The sequence below is a fragment of the Mirounga angustirostris genome, unplaced genomic scaffold (assembly GCF_029215605.1).
Source record: "Mirounga angustirostris isolate CCGP_5_RB_7025 unplaced genomic scaffold, mMirAng1.0.hap1 SCAF_4, whole genome shotgun sequence".
NCBI classification, from domain to species: domain Eukaryota; kingdom Metazoa; phylum Chordata; class Mammalia; order Carnivora; family Phocidae; genus Mirounga; species Mirounga angustirostris.
The window spans coordinates 104,380,427-104,399,904 of NW_026991712.1; the positions used below are offsets into that span (position 1 = coordinate 104,380,427).

Here is a 19,478-nt window from a genome sequence, read left to right on the forward strand (position 1 = left end):
AACTAAAAAACAGGGAACATAATAAACATTGCTGACTCAAAGAACTGACTAATACTCTAAGCAGCATCAGGTAAACTGAGAGCTCCTTTCTAGGTAGGACTGCTAAGGTTCCTGGAATCATTAATACATTTCTCTCTGACATATTAATAATAGCTAATAGTAAGGAGATTTTGAGCAATGACATTAGAATAAACTGTGACCTTCAGAAATAATTCTAACGCCCTGGTACTCACTACAGACTAATTTAATCACAACCTTGAGGTAAGGGGTCTGGCCGTCAGTATTTTGCAAAAAGTGCCCTGGGGTAATTTAATGCACAATGAGGGAAAGGAACATTTGTTTTAGAAAGACAACTAAATAGTTAATCTTATTTCAGTTCTAACATGTAGAACATAAAAGCTGACACACACACAAAAAGAATATACAAATAAAACATGCTTTTATAGGATTAATAAATTCTAAATCTACTCAAGCACAAATTCTTGTTCCAACTTTGTGTTCCTTTTTTAATCTAACATTCTAGCATATTCTACTATAATATATTTCTGTTGTATTATGAATTCATTGTGCCAGATAGTAGTAATAGCCTAATTTTCTAATTTTTAATCAAATTGTTTGCCTGCAGTCCTAATTTCCCCATAACTTTGTGTAGAGAATCATTTGCTAACATGGTGTTGTATCCATCAAGAATGACTTATAATCCTGCTATGGTTCACTGGTTATGATTTTGCAGCATGAAACTTCTTTTAGTTTTCTTGATTGCAAAATGAAAATATCAGAAATGCAGTTGTGTTTGGTCCTCATAAACTTTAATATTCATCTCTTATAGGGTCCACCTGGTCCTCCAGGCCCAAGAGGCCCACAGGGTCCCAATGGAGCTGATGTAAGAACTGTGATATATGTGTTAGTTATTTTGAAGTTATTTTAGTGTCAGTATTATTTAATGGCAGATGGTATGTAAAGATACAATGGAGGTAATTGCACTATTGTTAAATGTTTAAGTGGACAAGAGCCCCCAAATAATCTACTCACTAAATTTCATTTTACAGGAAAATAAACAGGCTTTATGGGGAACTAGTCACCACAAATATAAAAGAAGTTCAAAGTTCACATTTGATATATGTTAGAGAATTATGTGCATGATAATATGTGCGCCTCTTACTTGTAAGACGCTTCCTCACAATTGTATACAGTCTCCCCCATGCTTAAAATTGACCCACTGTTCCAATATTACAGGATTTGAAATGTAATGCCATATTTATCTGTTACCATTAGCAAATGTATAGAATTTGATGTTATCTCTCTTCTGATTTCGCCTTTTCACAATGAAAAACTCTTTTATTCTTGTTTTCAATTGCTCTTCTGTTATGCCTGCTTTTAATTTGGTCAGGCCAGAACTGGGTAAAATAGACTAGGAGCAGATGTACTAAAAGAGGTTTTGGGTTTTAGTTCCCCTTAAGTAATATAAAGGCTAAAAAATGGTTCACACACTGTTTTTTGCATGGATTACATAATTCTTAACCAGAGTCATACTTTGATCTACTGCAAAAATCTACAAAATTATCCCTTATTCTGGCCTATTCGATGGCCAAAGAAATGGAAATTATGTTCCGTGTATCCACCAGCATGACTAGAGTTGGAAAGTTTTGTGCCATATCTTCAAAATTCTGGTGAATTTGAAAATCAATTTAATATAATTAAATTAATTGCCAACCAGTAAATTTGGCAACTCTATAAAGGGCATCATTTTATCCCATCCTTCAAATGATTTGGAATAGTCTTGCATATATTTCTCCTTCTTTGAGAATTACTAGATATATATTTATGAATTTGTTATTTTTATTGCAAGAATAAGGATAACTATATACTCCTTTTCCTAAACTGCAGGGACCACAAGGACCCCCAGGATCCATTGGTTCAGTTGGTGGTGTTGGAGAAAAGGTGAGGAATGGGGGCACCTGGGTGGCTCAGTTGGTTAAGCGTCTGCCTTTGGCTCAGGTCCTGATCTCCTGGTTCTGGGATGAAGCTCTGCACTGGGCTCCCTGTTCAGCCAGGGAGTCTGCCTCTCTTTCTCTTTCTCTCTCTCTTTCTCTCTCTCTTTCTCTCCCGCTCTCTTCTTCCCCACGGCTTCTTCCCGATCTCTCTCTCTCTCTCAAATAAATAAATAAAATCTTTTTTTAAAAAAAGGTGAGGAATGTAGTGATGCACATTTTGACACACAAGAATTGATGACTTTGATGATATTGGCTGATATTTTAAGTGCTTCTAATAGTTCTGTCTTTCTAAGTATTTTACACATAGTTATATGAACTGCAGCCCATCTACTCTAGTAGTTAAATAATTAGTGGTAATATGATATTGAGATATCATGTTTTTTTATTGCCAGGTATTGTGCTGAGTAGTGGACATAGGTTATTTCCTTTAATCAACACAATGATGATAGTATTATTATCCACATTTTAAAGCTGAGACAGCTGAAGTTTAAAGAGTTTCAATAATTTCATCAAAGTATAGTCATTCAAAACTAAGTCAGGCTCTACCCTTATGTATGTCTGACTAGACTAAGTATCTCTAATAACACTCATTCCTGAAAAAGAAGAGATTGGTTGATGTAACTGACTTAAACAGGAAAAAGGAATCCTTCAATTACAAAAGAATTAATCATTCATTTTGTCATATTTGGAGTTACATTTTCATTACTAATAATATGACCCATCTTTGGCACTTTTCAAAATACTTGGCGTGTGCCATAACATCTGGGCTCAGAGTAGCTTCATTGTCTCATGAAAATGATTACACTTACAACATCTCTTTCTTTTTATGAAAATGTCAGACTGATTCTCTGAATTCTTATTTATGCATCCATGCTCATTTCTTAATAGAATTTTTAAGAAAATTGACATTGTTATTTGTTTTATTTAAAAAAATAAGTTATTTGCCAGTTTTGAGGGATGAAAATTAAAATTCATACCATAAAATATTATACAGTGAAAAAATGTAGGTTTTCTAGTTATTAATTAGATGACATCAGAAGTATAGACTTGCCCTAATCGTAAAAATGATTCTGTTGTTTGGTCTCAAAGATTTTTGACATGTCACATATTGCATTTAGTTTATTTTAAGTAGAAGATTTAATGCTCAGAAAAAAGAAATGTGATAGGATTAGAATGTAGTATTTTGATGTGTATATCTGCTGAACACATTCTACCATTTTGATTATAATTAATCCTATATGGTCAACCATTTAAATAGTTTCTTCACTACTAAATTAGAAGCATTTTAAAATTATTATCTAATTCTTACTGCATAAAAAGTCAATTTTTTTTTCTGACTCTTTGTTTATATTTTTAAATTTAACGTTGTGTGTTGAAAACGTGCAAGTGAGTTGGGATGGAATTTAAAGAATATTTTTCATTGAGCACAGTTGTCATAGGAAGAATAGCAGCAGAGATAACTGGTCTCTGATGGCAAAACTGTAGGAGACACATGAAGACAGACACAACTTTCCTCTTTCTTTCCTTGGCATCATCCCCTCTGGCTGTAATGTTGACTAGATAGTTGTGAGAACTAGTCTCTAGTTTTAGTTTTCTCCACCTAGAAAATTCTGAAATAATTCCTAATAAATAAATTCTAAATTTAAAAGCCTTTTCAGCTTATCTTACAGTTTCTTAAAGCCTGAGGGTACAGTAGAGTAAGTTTAAGTACTTCAGTTACTGCTATGGTTTCATCTTGTGTTATTCTTGAAGATAAACATGGATGCCAGAGGTTTGGAGTTTGGGAAAACTCTTTTTTCATATTGTTTCCATTTGTTTAAAAGCTACCTGGTAACACCTGGCTAACTTTGAGTCTCAAGAGAATACAGTATTGTTAACTATATTCACATTGTTATATATTAGATCTTCAGAACTTATTCATCTTGTATATCTGAAACTGTGTAACCTAAGACCAACATTTCCCCATGTCCCCCACACCCCAGTCCCTGGTGACCAGCATTCTATTGTCTGCTTGTATGAGTTTGGCTATTTTAAATTCCACATATAAGTGAGATCATGCAGTGTACTGTGTATATTTAAAATATAAAGCATTTAAATTGGACATTTTATAGTTGATTTGAATGGCAAACTGCTTTAGTCTTATTTCAGAGATATGAATAATAGGCCATAAAAATATTACTTATATATCGTTTCATCAACCCAAGATACATGACTGATTTGTTGCTTTGTAAATAATATGTGTAATATTTTATTTGTAAGTTTTATCTAAAATAACAGGTAGAATTTGCTACTCATCTTGAAAGAGAAAATAATTTACACACAATATGACTACTAATAAATTCCTAGAAAATACTTGATATCTTCCATCATTATGCAGATAATTCAAGAAGTTAAAATATGTGCATATTCTCGAAGAATCAGAAATTCGGTACACTGAATAGCCTATCCCCTGGAGTTATGTTTATATTTAATATAGGGCATTTCAAACCAGTTTATGAGCAATGGGTTTATACCAGTATTATTGGAAATAGCAGAGTTAAAAATTAAAGGGAATTCAGACCTGCCATTTTTTAAAACATTTAAAACAATTTCCACTTCAGAATTTCTAGTTCCACTGATTTTGTGTAGAAACATGGCACATAAATATACTGTATTATTTCACTTGGATGATTACTTGAATAAAATACTATGCTTTTCTCACTGTGAAACATTAGTAACAGACTTTCATAACAAAAATCTAATAGCCTAAGAAGTTTATTTATTGTCTACTGAGCTAGAAAATAGCCACCCCTATTTATACAGGGAGAACATAAAAGCTAACGAATTTGTAATATGTATATCCTCAAAAGGAGCAATTTTAATTAGTATCTAAGTATCTTTATGTATCTTATAATACAGGATTTTTCTGTGTTCTTAGAGCTCTACTAAATATATTTTATAGGACTATCAAATACTACCAAATGATTTGCTTAGTTGCTATTGTAAAGATAAAGTAAATTAATATTTTAGTAAAAATGAAAGTTCTTTAATCAATAAACTAAATTGTAATATGAATACTGATACAGAACAAATACAGAACTTGTTAGGAAACATGCAGATGTCTGTTTTGTGTGGTTTGGTGGTAACTTGAGATTAATGCTCTATTAACTAATTGATAAGAATTGTAGCATTCAGTCTACCCTGTTCTGCCTTCTTACTTGAGAAATAAAACTACCGAGGTCAGTAATAAGAAAAGTTCCTTCCTCTTAATAAAGTCTTCTAACTGCCTTTTAAACAATATAATGATTTAAATTCTAGTTTAAAATGTTGTGGTCATCATTGAAGGCAGTTTTACAAATGTAAAAATATCATTTCTGTGTTGTTGTTGTTGTTGTGTTTATTTGTTTGTTTGCCGTTTCTGTGTTTTGAAGCTCATTTGCTTTCCTCTTCATAGGGTGAACCTGGAGAAGCAGGGAACCCGGGGCCTCCTGGGGAAGCGGGCACAGGTGTAAGTACTAGTCTATTGTTGGGTGTAGGGTGTTAACAGTTTGGGAATTCCTTTTAGAGTATATTAAACATGTAACTTAACTCCTAGCTGTAATTCAGTTATTTACTTTTCCTTTCACATTAAAAATAATCACAAATGCAGAACCCTTTTGTTTAATAATTTTGTATACCCTTTGCATATTTTGATTTACATAGAAATTGAAAAAAATGACATTTGTTAGACGTAAGTTAGAGCATTAAAACTCTAAGCTGTTTATACATTTTTTCGTGGACTGTTCACAAAAGAAACAAACCGTGCTAAGTCAAACAAACATGTAAGAATTGTATTGGGATTGTATTCATTCTAATTTAGATTGGTTCAAACCTGGAGAGAATTTGACACCCCAGGACATATTTGGCAATGTCTGGAGACATTTTTGGTCGTCACACTTGGAGGAAAGTCACTCTTGATGTCACACGCTGGGATCAAATTAGTAGAGACGAGGGGTGCTGTTAAACATCTTGCAGTGCACAGGACAGCTCCCCCGACCCCGGGAGGGTTGTCTGATCCAATATGCTGAGGCTAAGAAATTCTGATTTAAAGCTTATAAGATAATCGTTCTTTTTCTTATGTGGTTGTAGGGCCCCAAAGGGGAAAGAGGAGAGAAAGGAGAAGCTGGTCCGCCTGGTGCTGCTGGACCTCCTGGAGCTAAGGGACCACCAGGTGATGATGGCCCGAAGGGTAACCCGGTAAGTGAGCTTGGTCCCTTTTAAAGTGGCATCTATGTCAAAGCCACGGTGGAGCTTCTCACAGAAGGGTTAGAAATCATGAAACTCAGGCCCATAGCTGGTGAAGCTGACTTTTCATCATTTCATATATCGATTAGCACTCTCCATTAATTTCATTTTTTAAAAAAATTTCTAGCAGAAGGGAAATATTCTCATATGGTTTTGCCATGACTTAGCTCTTAAATATCACAATATCATGACTTTATGAAAATATTTTTATTTATCTTCTTTCTTTTAAAAACATCATTCTAGGGTCCTGTTGGTTTTCCTGGAGATCCTGGTCCTCCTGGGGAACCTGGCCCTGCAGTAAGTATCATGGGGAAAGAAAGGAATTATTTTGATGGGGTGGTTCCCAGTGTCTCTATTATTAATAATTAATGAAAATTCTTGAGGACTTCAGTGGATGCCCCCAAAATAGAAAGGAAAAGAAAATGTAAGCCGCAATCACAGCTACAACAACAGAATCCATATAGTTGAGGACAGTTAGACCTACGTTGTATGATTATTTTCTTCATTTGGGTTAGTTTTCCAGACTTTGCTGGGTTGTACAAACTGAGTAACAGCATTACTATTATTTCAAAGCTACAGCATCTTTGTTTTTATTTCAGTCTCTCCTATGTTGTAAATCCTATCTCAGTGTGCCGTATTTGTTCATGGTGCAAGGTGCATTGCAGTTCTATGCTAATTACATCCTCTTTCTTTTCTTATATTAACAGCATACTGTATTTTAAATTTAATGTGGTGACAGTTTCACAAATCTTTATCGAAAGAGTGAGAGATACCACAATCCTTAAAATACAACTGAAAGATTTTAGTAATACTTTTTATTTGTCCATTTAGTATGATTTATCTCAAGGACTCAGAGAGTATATCATACCTTTTTGTTTTAATAAAAGTGAACTCATAGTGAGAAATATCTGAGATCACTTTCTATTGCCCATCATAGGGTCAAGATGGTGTTGGTGGTGACAAGGGTGAGGATGGAGATCCTGGTCAACAGGTAAGTAAGCACACTATTTTTATTAGATATTTACATAGTCTCAGGACATTTTAAAGAAATAATCAGACTTTCAAAAGCATAGCTATGTGGGTACACATTTTTCTGAAAGGATTATCAGTTATATTTGAATTTCAGTTCAAAGTCAAACTTACATGGAGTTTCTTACTTGATGTGATTTATAAGTATCCTTCATAATAAAAAAAAATGTAGTAATACCATAGTTGTGATTTTGTCATACTATGTCAAATATAGCTAGCTATCTATCTGTACTGAATAAAGTTATTTTAAAAACACAAATAAGGCTGAAATGAAGACAGCCATGTTATCAGCCTATCATTAGCATGACTGTACTGCAGTTACTAATCTAAATGAATTCAGCATTGTATTGGACTATTACTATTATTTAATTTGAGAATGACTCAGTAGGGGCTTTGGCCACTTATGGTTATTTAGGGAGAGGGAAAGGAAGGCACTAAGTTAAGTAGGAGCCAAAGACAAATCACACCCCTAACATAACTTTGTCTCTAGAGCCATTCCCCACTGGATATTTGTAGGCTATTCTGTGTAGATAGGACGCATGGTCATATCCCAATGTGCTGAGTACTCCTTGGCATGGAAATGCTAGTTCTGTACAAGAAGAAATTTAGAGGTAACAGTTTTATGGTTCCACAAATGTATGTGATGTGAGTAAAGTTATTAATCATATGATTCTGTTCATTAGTATGTCTACTGGCTGCTTGTCAGATGTAAGTTAGCACTTTTTAAAAGAACAGTTTGAAGAAGGAGGAATTTGATTCACTTTCTTCCATCTATGGAAAAGTTTTCCATCTGAACTTACCAGTTCTAATAATAGATATTGAGAGAGAGTCTAGGTACCTGAAACAGAGATGAGATTATCCAGGAAAGGTAGATGTGGGGAGATGAAGAAAGAAGTTTGGTTCCAGTCCAGATGTCCAAGAACGCTCTGAGCTGTAAAACAATACTCAATTGCTTAAAAGGTATTTTTCACATTTTATAGGGTCCTCCTGGCCCATCTGGTGAGGCTGGCCCACCAGGTCCTCCTGGAAAAAGAGTAAGTTCTTAAAATTCTTTATTTGAAACATCCACTCATTATCTACTATGTGTATAAACTCACATAATATTCTTGAGCTGTAGGCAGGACATTACAATGATGCTGAGATATGTAAGTCGTGGAGAACAGGGTAATTTCGTATATTTGTCAAAATTCTTATTAAAATAGAATACACTTCGACAGAAAAATAGAAATAAATAGATCTTGTTCAAAATATTGGCTCCAGGAGATCGTAGGAGATTTACTTGAACTTTTTCTTACAATTGTACTATTTTCATAATAAAACCATGTTTGTTGACCTGCTTCTTGCAACACTTATATCAATGTACATTGTTCCCCTGCACCACCTTTAGTCTATTTTCTGACCTCCCTGCAAACAAAATACATTTCTTAGGTTCATCCCCTTTCAGTAATCCAAAGGCACAGAGCCCCTGGGATCCTGTTGTTTTCTAATGGTAGCTTTGTTTTAGGGGGATTTTCATACTACACATCCTCATGTGCATATTGTATGAACAGATTTTCATTTTGTCCCTCAGCAATATAAATTCAAATCAATATTTACAAACATTTGTCATTGCCAGAAATGAATTTAGTTTATATTAAACGTCTTCTCTGAATGCGATTTTCTCTTCACTGACCAAGTGTTTTCTTGCCTTCCTCCTTCCCCCTTCATCTACAACATTCTAGATAAGATTCTTATTATTTTGTTGTTGTTGTTGTTGTTGTTGTTGTTGTTGTTGTTGGTAGCCCCAAAGCATGGTCTTGGTAGAAAAAAAATGTATTACAAAACAACCATTGGGCTGTTATTCTTAGAAAGTAATTACAAAGTGTAACATGATATTTTGAGATCTATTGCCTATTTTTACCTGCAGTCTGAATGTCATTAAAACTTTCTAGATGGATGAGTAAATGATAATAAACCTTCCTAATAGAATATTGATCAGAATGTTACGAGTGGCAGTGATACTGAGAAACAAGATTCTGTTATTGAACAAGTAGGAAAATTAAGTTGTCATTTGTAGTACATGTACATTCTGTCATGTATTTGTAATACGAAAGAATAAATGTACATTTCCTTAAGCACTAGAAGATTGTACAGTTTGTGTCAATAAACCATGGAATTTTTTTTTTAAAGATTTTATTTATTTATTTGAGACAGAGAGAATGAGAGACAGAGAGCACGAGAGGGAGGAGGGTCAGAGGGAGAAGCAGACTCCCCGCCGAGCAGGGAGCCCGATGCGGGACTCGATCCCGGGACTCCAGGATCATGACCTGAGCCGAAGGCAGTCGCTCAACCAACTGAGCCACCCAGGCGCCCCTAAACCATGGAATTTTGATCTCAAGTTCTCATTATAGCTATTTGAAACCAAGAGCTAGTTCCATGCTCTTTTATTGAAAAAAAACTCTTAGAGGTCACTAAAATGATTTAAATATTATAAACTGCACAAAATTTACCTGCTAAATGGAATTTTAAAGACTCCAGCTCATATTGCCAGAGGGAAGTTCACAATAAAAAATTAAAATAATTGATATTATTAATTGGTAGAAATACAGAGAAATATATATATACACACCATGTAATGCTTATATATTTTTATTATATATGCATGTTATATATGTGCATATATTCTTATTATATATTCTTTCCATCCCTATGCTTTCATGCATAAATGTGAATGGTCAAAAGATAAAGTGTTAGAAGGAAACATCCGACCCATATTTACCCACACTAAGATTCAGATCAGAGATTAGATTCTTAGGAAAGCCTTCCCTACTGTCAAACTACAACACTGTGCCCATTTTATACACCTCCTTCTTCTCTGCATATTTTATAATGTACTGTCTTTGTTAATTTTGATGTCTATCTTCATAACTAAACTTCATGAACTCCTTAGGATTTCACAGGGTTTTGTTTTTGTTTTTGTTTTTTGTATTCTCCATGCACATTTCTGGCACATAAGGACAATTTAAGTATTTTTTACATGAATGGAAGAACAGATAAATTATAGAATAATGTTGTAAAATGTGAATAGTGGAGAGAGGCTTAAGCTATGTATTTTATATGAAGCATATTTCTCATGGTGAAAAAAATCTGTGTAACAGTGGCTACTGGTGGAAAATTAACTGGGGCCTGTTTTGTTGTCTCATGTTTTAGGAGTCATTTTCCAATCAGAACACGCATTAGTTAATGAAATTACAGCAAGTAGTTTGCTATATTAAGTCCTTGACCATCTGTTTATGCAGATATATAAGAAATAAATGACTAAGACAAGAATTTGTCCATACACATTATTAATTTTTTTCTATTCTCCTAGAAAAAGTGTGTTTATCTGTTTTCATCCCAGTCTTTCTTTATAAAGAATCTGTATCATCTGGAAAAAAATACATATGTGAGAAATAGGGACGCTTGGGTGGCTCAGTAGGTTGTGTCTGCCTTCAGCTCAGGTCATGATCCCGGTGAACTGGGATCAAGTCCTGCATCGGAGTCCTGCATGGGCTCCTTGCTCAGCGGGGAGCCTGCTTCTCCCTCTGCCTGTCACTTCCCCTGCTAGTGCTCACTCTCTCTCTCTCTGACAAATAAATAAATAAAATCTTAAAAAAAAAAAAAAAGAAAGAAATGAAAATGGGAAAAATGAGGAAAAGAACAGAGAAAATCCACTTAATATGGATTTCCACCATGACAGGTATCAGGCATTCAATCAAAGAGGGAAGAAATTCTTTTGGGATGGAGAAACTCTATTTGAATCACAATTTTGTGTTTATGTTGTAGTTTACTTGTGTTTAAATTCTCTAGCCTCCAAACTCAGATTTTCTTTTCTCCCTTGCAGTAAAAGCAATATTTTTGTTACATTTTTAGACGGCTGATGACTTGCTTTTTTTAAAAGCCAGATATTTATAAATCTTCTATTCTATAATGTTCATGTGTGTAAATGGAATCCTTTGAGAAGACTCCATACCTTGATGTCACTAGTTTAAGGAAAAACCTTCATAAAATAAGGAAAAGCCCATAGTTCAGCTGAATCTCATGATTTCTATTTCCAAAATCATAGTCATTATGGTTGTTTAGGTTTGCATATGTTAATATTTTAAACATCACACCAATTTAATTTATGACAACATTTTTACACTAGGAATTATTTGAAGTTGATGCTTGTATACAGCAATCCTCTTTAAATAGCATGAAATTAAAAAGAAGCACTTAAGTTTTAAGAATATATTATTCTTGGGGCACCTGGGTGGCTCGGTCGTTAAGCGTCTGCCTTCGGCTCAGGTCATGATCCCAGGGTCCTGGGATCGAGCCCCGCATCGGGCTCCCTGCTCGGCGGGAAACCTGCTTCTCCCTCTCCCACTCCTCCTGCTTGTGTTCCCTCTCTCGCTGTGTCTCTCTCTGTCAAATAAATAAATAAAATCTTAAAAAAATATATATTATTCTTAACATAATGCTGCTGCCTCAAGAGACTGCTTCAGAATTTGTACATTTCTTCCTTTGGATTGAGGCACAATATGTGTCTAATCATATTTGGCGTTACTGTGATGATATTGAGAAAATAATGACCGATGCTACATTCATTGATTCTCTCTGAGATAAATGAGTTCACAGAATGCTCTGAGTTTGATAAAGTGCTGGATACTCATTTCAAACGTGGATTTAAAAGACCATACAAAAGACTAACATGTGCTCACCATTAGCATATTAATATGGCATCTGAAAGAGAGAAAGTCATCCTCCTGCCTAACCTTATTTTCACCAATTAACACCATATCCACTACTCTTCCCAACCTCCAACCTCAATTTCAGTTGCTGATTTGAGTACAATTCATTGCAAAAATTGAAGTAAACAGATGGAAAAGAGGGGAGTCTGGGGAAAAATGAAATGTAATTTCTCAAAGATCATGGAGTTTTTTTTTTAGACTGTCTGTACTTATGTTTGAACTTGTGCAGAAAATTTCAACATTAGATTAATGCTTGTTAAGGAGTAATAAAAATTCAGCTGATTAGTGGACATGAAATATTTTATAATAAAATTGTAAATTTTATGTGTCTTAGAATAAATTATTGCAAATGTATATTGGGGGTAGTTCTAGAGGCCAAAGCATTTTTATTGTATTCTTATTGGGCTATCAAACCAAGTGCCCTGTTTTTGTTGATTTGAAAGGTACTAAGAAATGGTATAAGTGAGGATCTAATGTAATTAATAGAAACAAAATTTAGATATAATGGGAATTATGACATCTCTTTATCTTGAAAAATTGATGATTTCTTTGATACCTTGAATGTTAGTGTTCGTATTATAAATGATTCTTTTCTCATCATTTTGTTACAAGATTTAGAAATGTCATGTTTTATATTTCACAGGTTACTATGTAAATGTAAGAAGAAAATATGACTATCAGATTTCAAAATCTGATTACATATTACAGAATCATAGTATATCTTATTTTTTAGCCAACTCAAAATTTTCCAGTTAAAACAAGTAGTTTCAAACATGGAATTTGTATTTTTCAGGTATTATAAACAGCATGTATGGAAAAAGTAATTTGTTGACATGGTGTCTACAAATGTATTTTGAGAGTCTGTTTTGTTTGACCTGACTCTTAGGTTGCCAACACGGTGAAAAATATAGGTAAAATACTTCAATGTATAAAAAAAAAAATCTGATAATCTTAGTAATGATAGTAACAATAGCCGATGTTTGCTCAGTGTGTTTTTATGTCCCAGGCACTGTTATACGCCACTTAACATTTCTCAACTCATTGAGTTCTTATGATGACTCTGGGAAATAGCTCTTATTATCCTCCACATTTTGCAGAGAAGTAAACTGAAGCTCTGACGTGGTGTATAACTTTCTAAAGATCACAAAGCTAATTAGTGGCGGAGCCAGGATGTGAAGCCAGGCAGCCTGAGTCCAGGCTTTATGCTCTTAAGCACCAGATTCCATATCTGCATTTGATACCCCTACACTGGAAAGCTTGAAAAATACGTTTGCATGTGTTATCTCGTTTAAATTTAACAACAATTCTATAGCAAGAGAATTTTTTTTTTAATTTTATTATGTTATATTAGTTACCATACAATACATCATTAGTTTTTGAAGTGGTGATCCACGATCCATTGTTTTCATAACACCCAGTGCTCCATGCAGTACGTGCCCTCTTTAATACCCATCACCAGGCTAACCCATCCCCCCACCCCCTCCCCTCTAAAACCCTGTCTGTTTCTCAGAGTCCATAGTCTCTCATGGTTCATCTCTCCCTCCGATTTCCCTCCCTTCATTTTTCCCTTCCTTCTCCTAATGTCCTCCATGCTATTCCTTATGTTCCACAAATGCAAGAGGATTTTATTGGTAATACCTTATGGATAAAAGAACTGAAGTTCAGGAATACTAATAAATTGTTAAAAGTCACAAAGCTAATAAAAAAAGAACTAAAGAGAATTGGGTTGACAGATATCTTACAAAGATATGTATATAGTCGAGGAGCAGTATTACGAATAGCTTTAAATGGATTAATAATTAGCATCTCTCCATAGCAATCTATGCAGCTATGCAAAAGTCAGGCAAACACCAGAATATTCTCTTAAGCTGTTGGATGACATATGGAGTGTGAAGATTTTTTTTTCCTGCTCTTGCTCTAATATTAGATTTTAAAAAGTGATAACTATTTTTATGTCACTTATTTATGTGAATTGCAAAGTTCCGGAAAATGAAAATAAAATTTCTGCTGACAGTCAAGATTTTAAACGTTGCGCTGCCCGAGTTTGAACATGATCGTGAAAGAATGCATAACGTATGGATGTTCTAAGATTGAGAAAGGAGCCAATCTTAAAACCCATTTAAGGATGGAAGGGAAATGTAATACATACAATTAGTTCCGAATTACACAATATAATAAAAGATACCTGAGTATTCAACACGCTAAGGGTGACTAAGTCATCAGCATTTCTTAAAAAATGTATCTTTACCATTTCCTTACATTGATATGATGTGATTATCTGTCAGTCTGTGCTTCATTTATTTTTAATAACATAATAAAATTTAAAAAATGTAAAATAAAAATATTCTAACTGCAAGTTTTTATCTAAAAGGGTTTTGATTTTTCTCATGGTGTTTTAAACCCTAAATAGCTGTAGACAGCCACAATTTATTAGAACCTGTTACAGATTAAACTGGAGTATTTGTGAATAAATCCTCAGTTACGTTACTTTTATATGCAATATATATATTTTAAATGCCCATTTTCTGTTTATAGGGTCCTCCCGGAGCTGCAGGTTCAGAGGGAAGACAAGGTGAAAAAGGTGCTAAGGTAAAATATACAATGTTTGAATAGCTTGTGCATAAATTGAACATCTATCTCAGTACTCTTAATAACATAAAAAATATCATTTTTCATTATTAACATGTTCACACATTTTATTTTCTAACAGGGAGAAGCAGGTGCCGAAGGTCCTCCTGGAAAAACTGGCCCAGTTGGTCCTCAGGGACCTGCCGGAAAGCCTGGTCCAGAGGGTCTTCGGGGCATCCCTGGCCCGGTGGTGAGCACCTCTGCTAAAAGATGCCATTTTGAAAATGGTTTATTTCCCCCCCAAAAACGTTTTGAGTGAAAATGTTTATGTCAGCATTATTTCATAAGGTATCGTGTGGATGTTTTATGGGAATTCCATAAATATTATGTAGTGATTAAAACCAGATCCTCTTCAGATATTTAAATATGTCATTTATTTTAATAAGTTCAGGGTGAAATTCCAACACAGAAAGGCAGAATAGAAACTAAACCCTAAGAACTCAAATATGTACAGTTTTTATACATACATCCATAGAGACATACCCCATGTAAAAAGATTCAAAATTGCTTATAACATTTGTAGATGTTCTCCATGTGATTGGATTCATAGGTGATGTTTGCTTGCTTGCTTTTTGGATTTCCAAAATTGAAATAAAAAAAGATACGTATGCTTTTGTTAATAAAAAAAAAAATTATGCTTATTTTCTGTAGGGAGAACAAGGTCTCCCTGGAGCTGCAGGCCAAGATGGACCTCCTGGTCCTGTGGTGAGTGTGATCTTTCCTGTTACTTAGAAAGGGAGAATTCCAGAAATACAATTGTTTATAAGCTAGAATTTCTGATGTTTTATATCGTAAATAAGCTTATATTTTGTACAATATTCAAGGAAGTGTATTACTTAGACCTAAAAAGGGGAAAGTAATCTTCACTGATAGGTTATTTGGAAAATATGCCACTTGATCAGATCTTTCCTTTCTTATGTCCTTTGGATAAAAAAAAATATTTCCACTCTGAATAAAATGCCACTAATGGTCTAGCCAGTTCTTTTCTAAATGTGGACAGTTTCCCCAAATGTAGGCAATTACACTTAGTTTCCTGGCACTTCATTTAAAAGAATGACGTTGGCACAGACATATAGTGATTCCTTCACCAAATAAATTGTTCTATTCATGAGTCATACAGGCTGAAAGATAAAACATTAACCTCCATTAGTGACAAAAGGCATAATTATTATAACTGGAGCTTGGTTACTATCATAAACCCTATGTGCAAACATGCTTGAGATACGCAACAGAGCATTTAGCTGACCAGCATACTGTTCATAGATGGGAGTTTATTATGGGTGCCCAAGGCTATCCTCGCTACAGAATTTAGGCAGAAGTGAGAATCCAAGTCTTGCCTTTAAAATAATTATTTTCTGGGGCGCTTGGTGGCTTAGTCGGTAAGCATCTGCCTTCAGCTCAGGTCATGATCCCAAGGTCCTGGGATTGAGTCCCGCATCGGGCTCCCTGCTCAGTGGGGAGCCTGCTTCTCCCTCTCCCTCTGCCTGCCACTCTGTCTACTTGTGCTCTCTCTCTCTCTAATAAATAAATAAAACCTTTAATAAAAAAAAATCATTGTTTTCTGGGTGACAGATTCTATTTTATGGTAGAGGCATTTGAAATTCATTGTCCAAAAGTAGTTGCATGTAAAGGGATTAATCAAAATAGCTAATAATACATACAGCATTATGCAAGTATAACACATGTTGGTTCAAATAGTCAAATGCTTCTGTAGAGCATTTTATATTTTACAGAAATACCTCTTACCATGAACATATTAGTTACCTCAGAGATACATACTCACAAAGCCATCAAAACTGGGATTCATAATCTTAATTATTGTGGAGGAATTTTGACCATCGCTTTCAGTAAAAATGCCACAAAATGTACCAAATATTCCATGTTACAGAGATTATTTTTTTTTAACTTGCACTGAAAAGTTAAAGATCATTTATCTTAGTATCAGGATAAAAGTTATCAAATTTTGAGTGGCCTCAAGCAGGAGATTGTCAAATCTGCACATGACCCCATTAGCATGGGAACAGGGACCTGGCTGAAGCGGAGTGGGCTCCACGTCTGCGCCACTATTTAGGGGATATTCTCCTTAGCTATGGTAAACTCCTAACTGTAGAGTCAGAGCCTGGAAAAAAAATAATTCGCCTTAATGTCACCTTAAAATTTGCCAGAGATTTTTTTCCTGTTATTTCAGATTTCCCAGTAAGTATTCTGACCTTTCTCCAGATGAAATAAAAAACATCATGCTGGAGATTTCCTCAGATAATATTAAAAATAAAACCATCAGACATACCACCTGACTCCAGCTTGTAAAAGTTTATATTTTTGACTCTTAGGTAAATGTGAGTTTATCGAGCAAGGGAGAGAACAACTCATACCCTTTTGGGCAGAGTGAAGTGAAAAGCATCAGAATTTAACAGTGTGGGTGCCATGCCTTTCTCTGGCTACTTGTTTTATCAGAGAGAACTTATAATGTGAATAGATTGTAGCTTTTTCATAGCATCAATTAATTCGACACTATCTAATTTTAATGAAAATGCTAGTCAATTCTCATGAAGTGGGGAGGGGCAGAGAAACCATCTTCAAGATGCTTTTTATGGCAATTGAATGAGCTTTTCAACTCAGCTAAGAAAAATTTATTTTAGTAGGCAATTTTTGATCATGGTTATTGACTCTCAAGCCAAGCTCCCTAGTTTCAAAAACAAGCACTACCACTTACATGCTGGATGACTTTAGGAAAGCTATTTATTTATTTTTCTAAGCTTTAGGTTCCTGATCTGTGAAATTAGAATATCAATAGCATCTATCTCATGGGATATTATGAAGTTTAAATGAATTAAATGGGGATATTAATATCTTCTACCCTGGGATTCTTATGTTAATTAAATAAGTTATATGTAGAACACTTAGACCATTAATTGGCACTAGGAGCACCAAATAAAGAATTATCAATTGAATGAAATGATGTTTTGAAAAATAATTTCATATTCTTAGTGAAAAGTAACTAAATTTGGGGTTCCTGGCTGGCTCAGTCCATACAGCACGCGACTGTTGATCTTGGGGTCCTAAGTTCGGGCCCCACATTGAGGGTAGAGTTCACTTAAAAAAAAAGTAACTAAATTTGACCTCATTCATGCATATGTACCATCAATAAACGTGTTTGAAAGACACTGACTCTTTTTTTTTAAAGATTTTTTATTTATTTATTTGAGAGAGAGAATGAGATAGAGAGAGAGAGAGCATGAGAGGGGGAAGGGTCAGAGGGAGAAGCAGACTCCCCGCTGAGCAGGGGTCCTGATGTGGGACTCAATCCCAGGACTCCAGGATCATGACCTGAGCCAAAGGCAGTCGCCTAACCAACTGAGCCACCCAGGCGCCTGAAAGACACTGACTCTTAAAGCAAATGAAAAGGACCAACTAATTATGCTGACTTACAGCAGTTAGAGTATAAAGTAGGTAAGGACTATAATAGAATCAAGCAGAGAATGCTAAATATATTCAGAGTAGGACTGTTAAAATGCCCTTTCCTCTGGGGACCTTTCCCTCATCAGAAGTATGGTAAGATTATTAAAGAAGGAAAAGAGAGGCTTAAATGTGTATGGGAGGCTTAAAAATGTGGGAGGTAAAAATAAGAGGTTTCAAAACTCATACAAATTTTCATTTGTCTCTGAAATCAATCCATGTGAAATTCATCTGAATATTCTCTCCATAATGTGTTTTTCCTCGTTATAATTATAAATATATTCACATCCACATTCAAGTCTACACATGTTTCAGAAGCCTGTTTATCACTATATTTCTGCAACTACCTATTGGGTCCCTTTTCCCCTTCTAGAGGGTGCCTGAAACTTCTTGCTCTAGGGTCCACTAGTCAGAAAACATTCCCCTTTCCCAACTTTTAAATACAACTTAGCTGTTCAGTAAGTACAACTTACAGTGCTTTCATCATTCCAGATAGGCAGCAACCTAATTAGACAATTGCACTCTAACAGAGTGTTTAGCAGTATGGATGCCTTTCCTTTTTCTCTGGCTTTTTGTTTTATCAGAGAGTATTTATATACTTCCTTATACACTTTCTTTACTTAAAAGGTATTTTATAGGTATTTTATATACAACTTTATATTAACCTTTGGAATGGAAATTCTTTGGAGTGAGAGTGAAACAGATCTTTTAGAACTTTTAAAATGGTATGTGTTTGGTGCTTGCCCATTCTGTAATCAGCTCTACTAGAGTTTAGATATGGTACAGTATTTTTCACTTTAAACGTTAGACATTTTTCATGGTAAAAATTAAACTTCTATAAATGCATGAAATGTACATGAATTTATGTACATATATATTTAGAATCACCATATGGAACTGAGGATAGATTAAATAGTACATATGAGAGCTAACAGAAAGCTAAGGACAATGATGAGATTATATAAAGAATAACAAAAGGGTTTTTTTTAAGTTGAATCAAATTTTTGAGTAGTCAACAAGAAAAAGAGATGAAAAATTACCATAATATAATTATACATTCCTTCTTTTCGCATACTGATAAATAAAATATCTGATAGCATTATTTTTCAAACCATAAGTGCCTGAATAAAATGGTAGGATGGCTTACTGAATTGCAGTTTTATTTATTTATTTTTTTTATGCTACCTTTGAACTATCTGTAGACAGGGTTGAGATGTGTAGCATTCCATAAAGATTCACCAGGTTTAAATAATAAAGCATTTGCTTTTCACCAAACTAAACATTATTTCACAATATTACATTCTAAATGAAGTGCAGAATCTACAGTTTCTTTAAACTTCAGTGCACTAGAGTTGTGAGA

At 34.4% G+C, this 19,478-nt stretch overlaps 1 protein-coding gene across 3 annotated transcripts in view; it reads left to right on the plus strand.

Annotated features, from left to right (window-relative positions):
• The window catches only part of COL11A1 (collagen type XI alpha 1 chain), a 206,340-nt gene that overhangs the window by 170,401 nt on the left and 16,461 nt on the right, over positions 1-19,478 (plus strand). For all 3 annotated transcript variants that reach the window (XM_064588737.1, XM_064588736.1, XM_064588735.1), the window contains 10 exons: positions 830-883; positions 1,888-1,941; positions 5,428-5,481; positions 6,102-6,209; positions 6,501-6,554; positions 7,195-7,248; positions 8,267-8,320; positions 14,570-14,623; positions 14,745-14,852; positions 15,314-15,367. In XM_064588737.1, the coding sequence (XP_064444807.1) occupies positions 830-883; positions 1,888-1,941; positions 5,428-5,481; positions 6,102-6,209; positions 6,501-6,554; positions 7,195-7,248; positions 8,267-8,320; positions 14,570-14,623; positions 14,745-14,852; positions 15,314-15,367 (648 nt within the window). The remainder of the gene's footprint in view (positions 1-829; positions 884-1,887; positions 1,942-5,427; positions 5,482-6,101; positions 6,210-6,500; positions 6,555-7,194; positions 7,249-8,266; positions 8,321-14,569; positions 14,624-14,744; positions 14,853-15,313; positions 15,368-19,478) is intronic.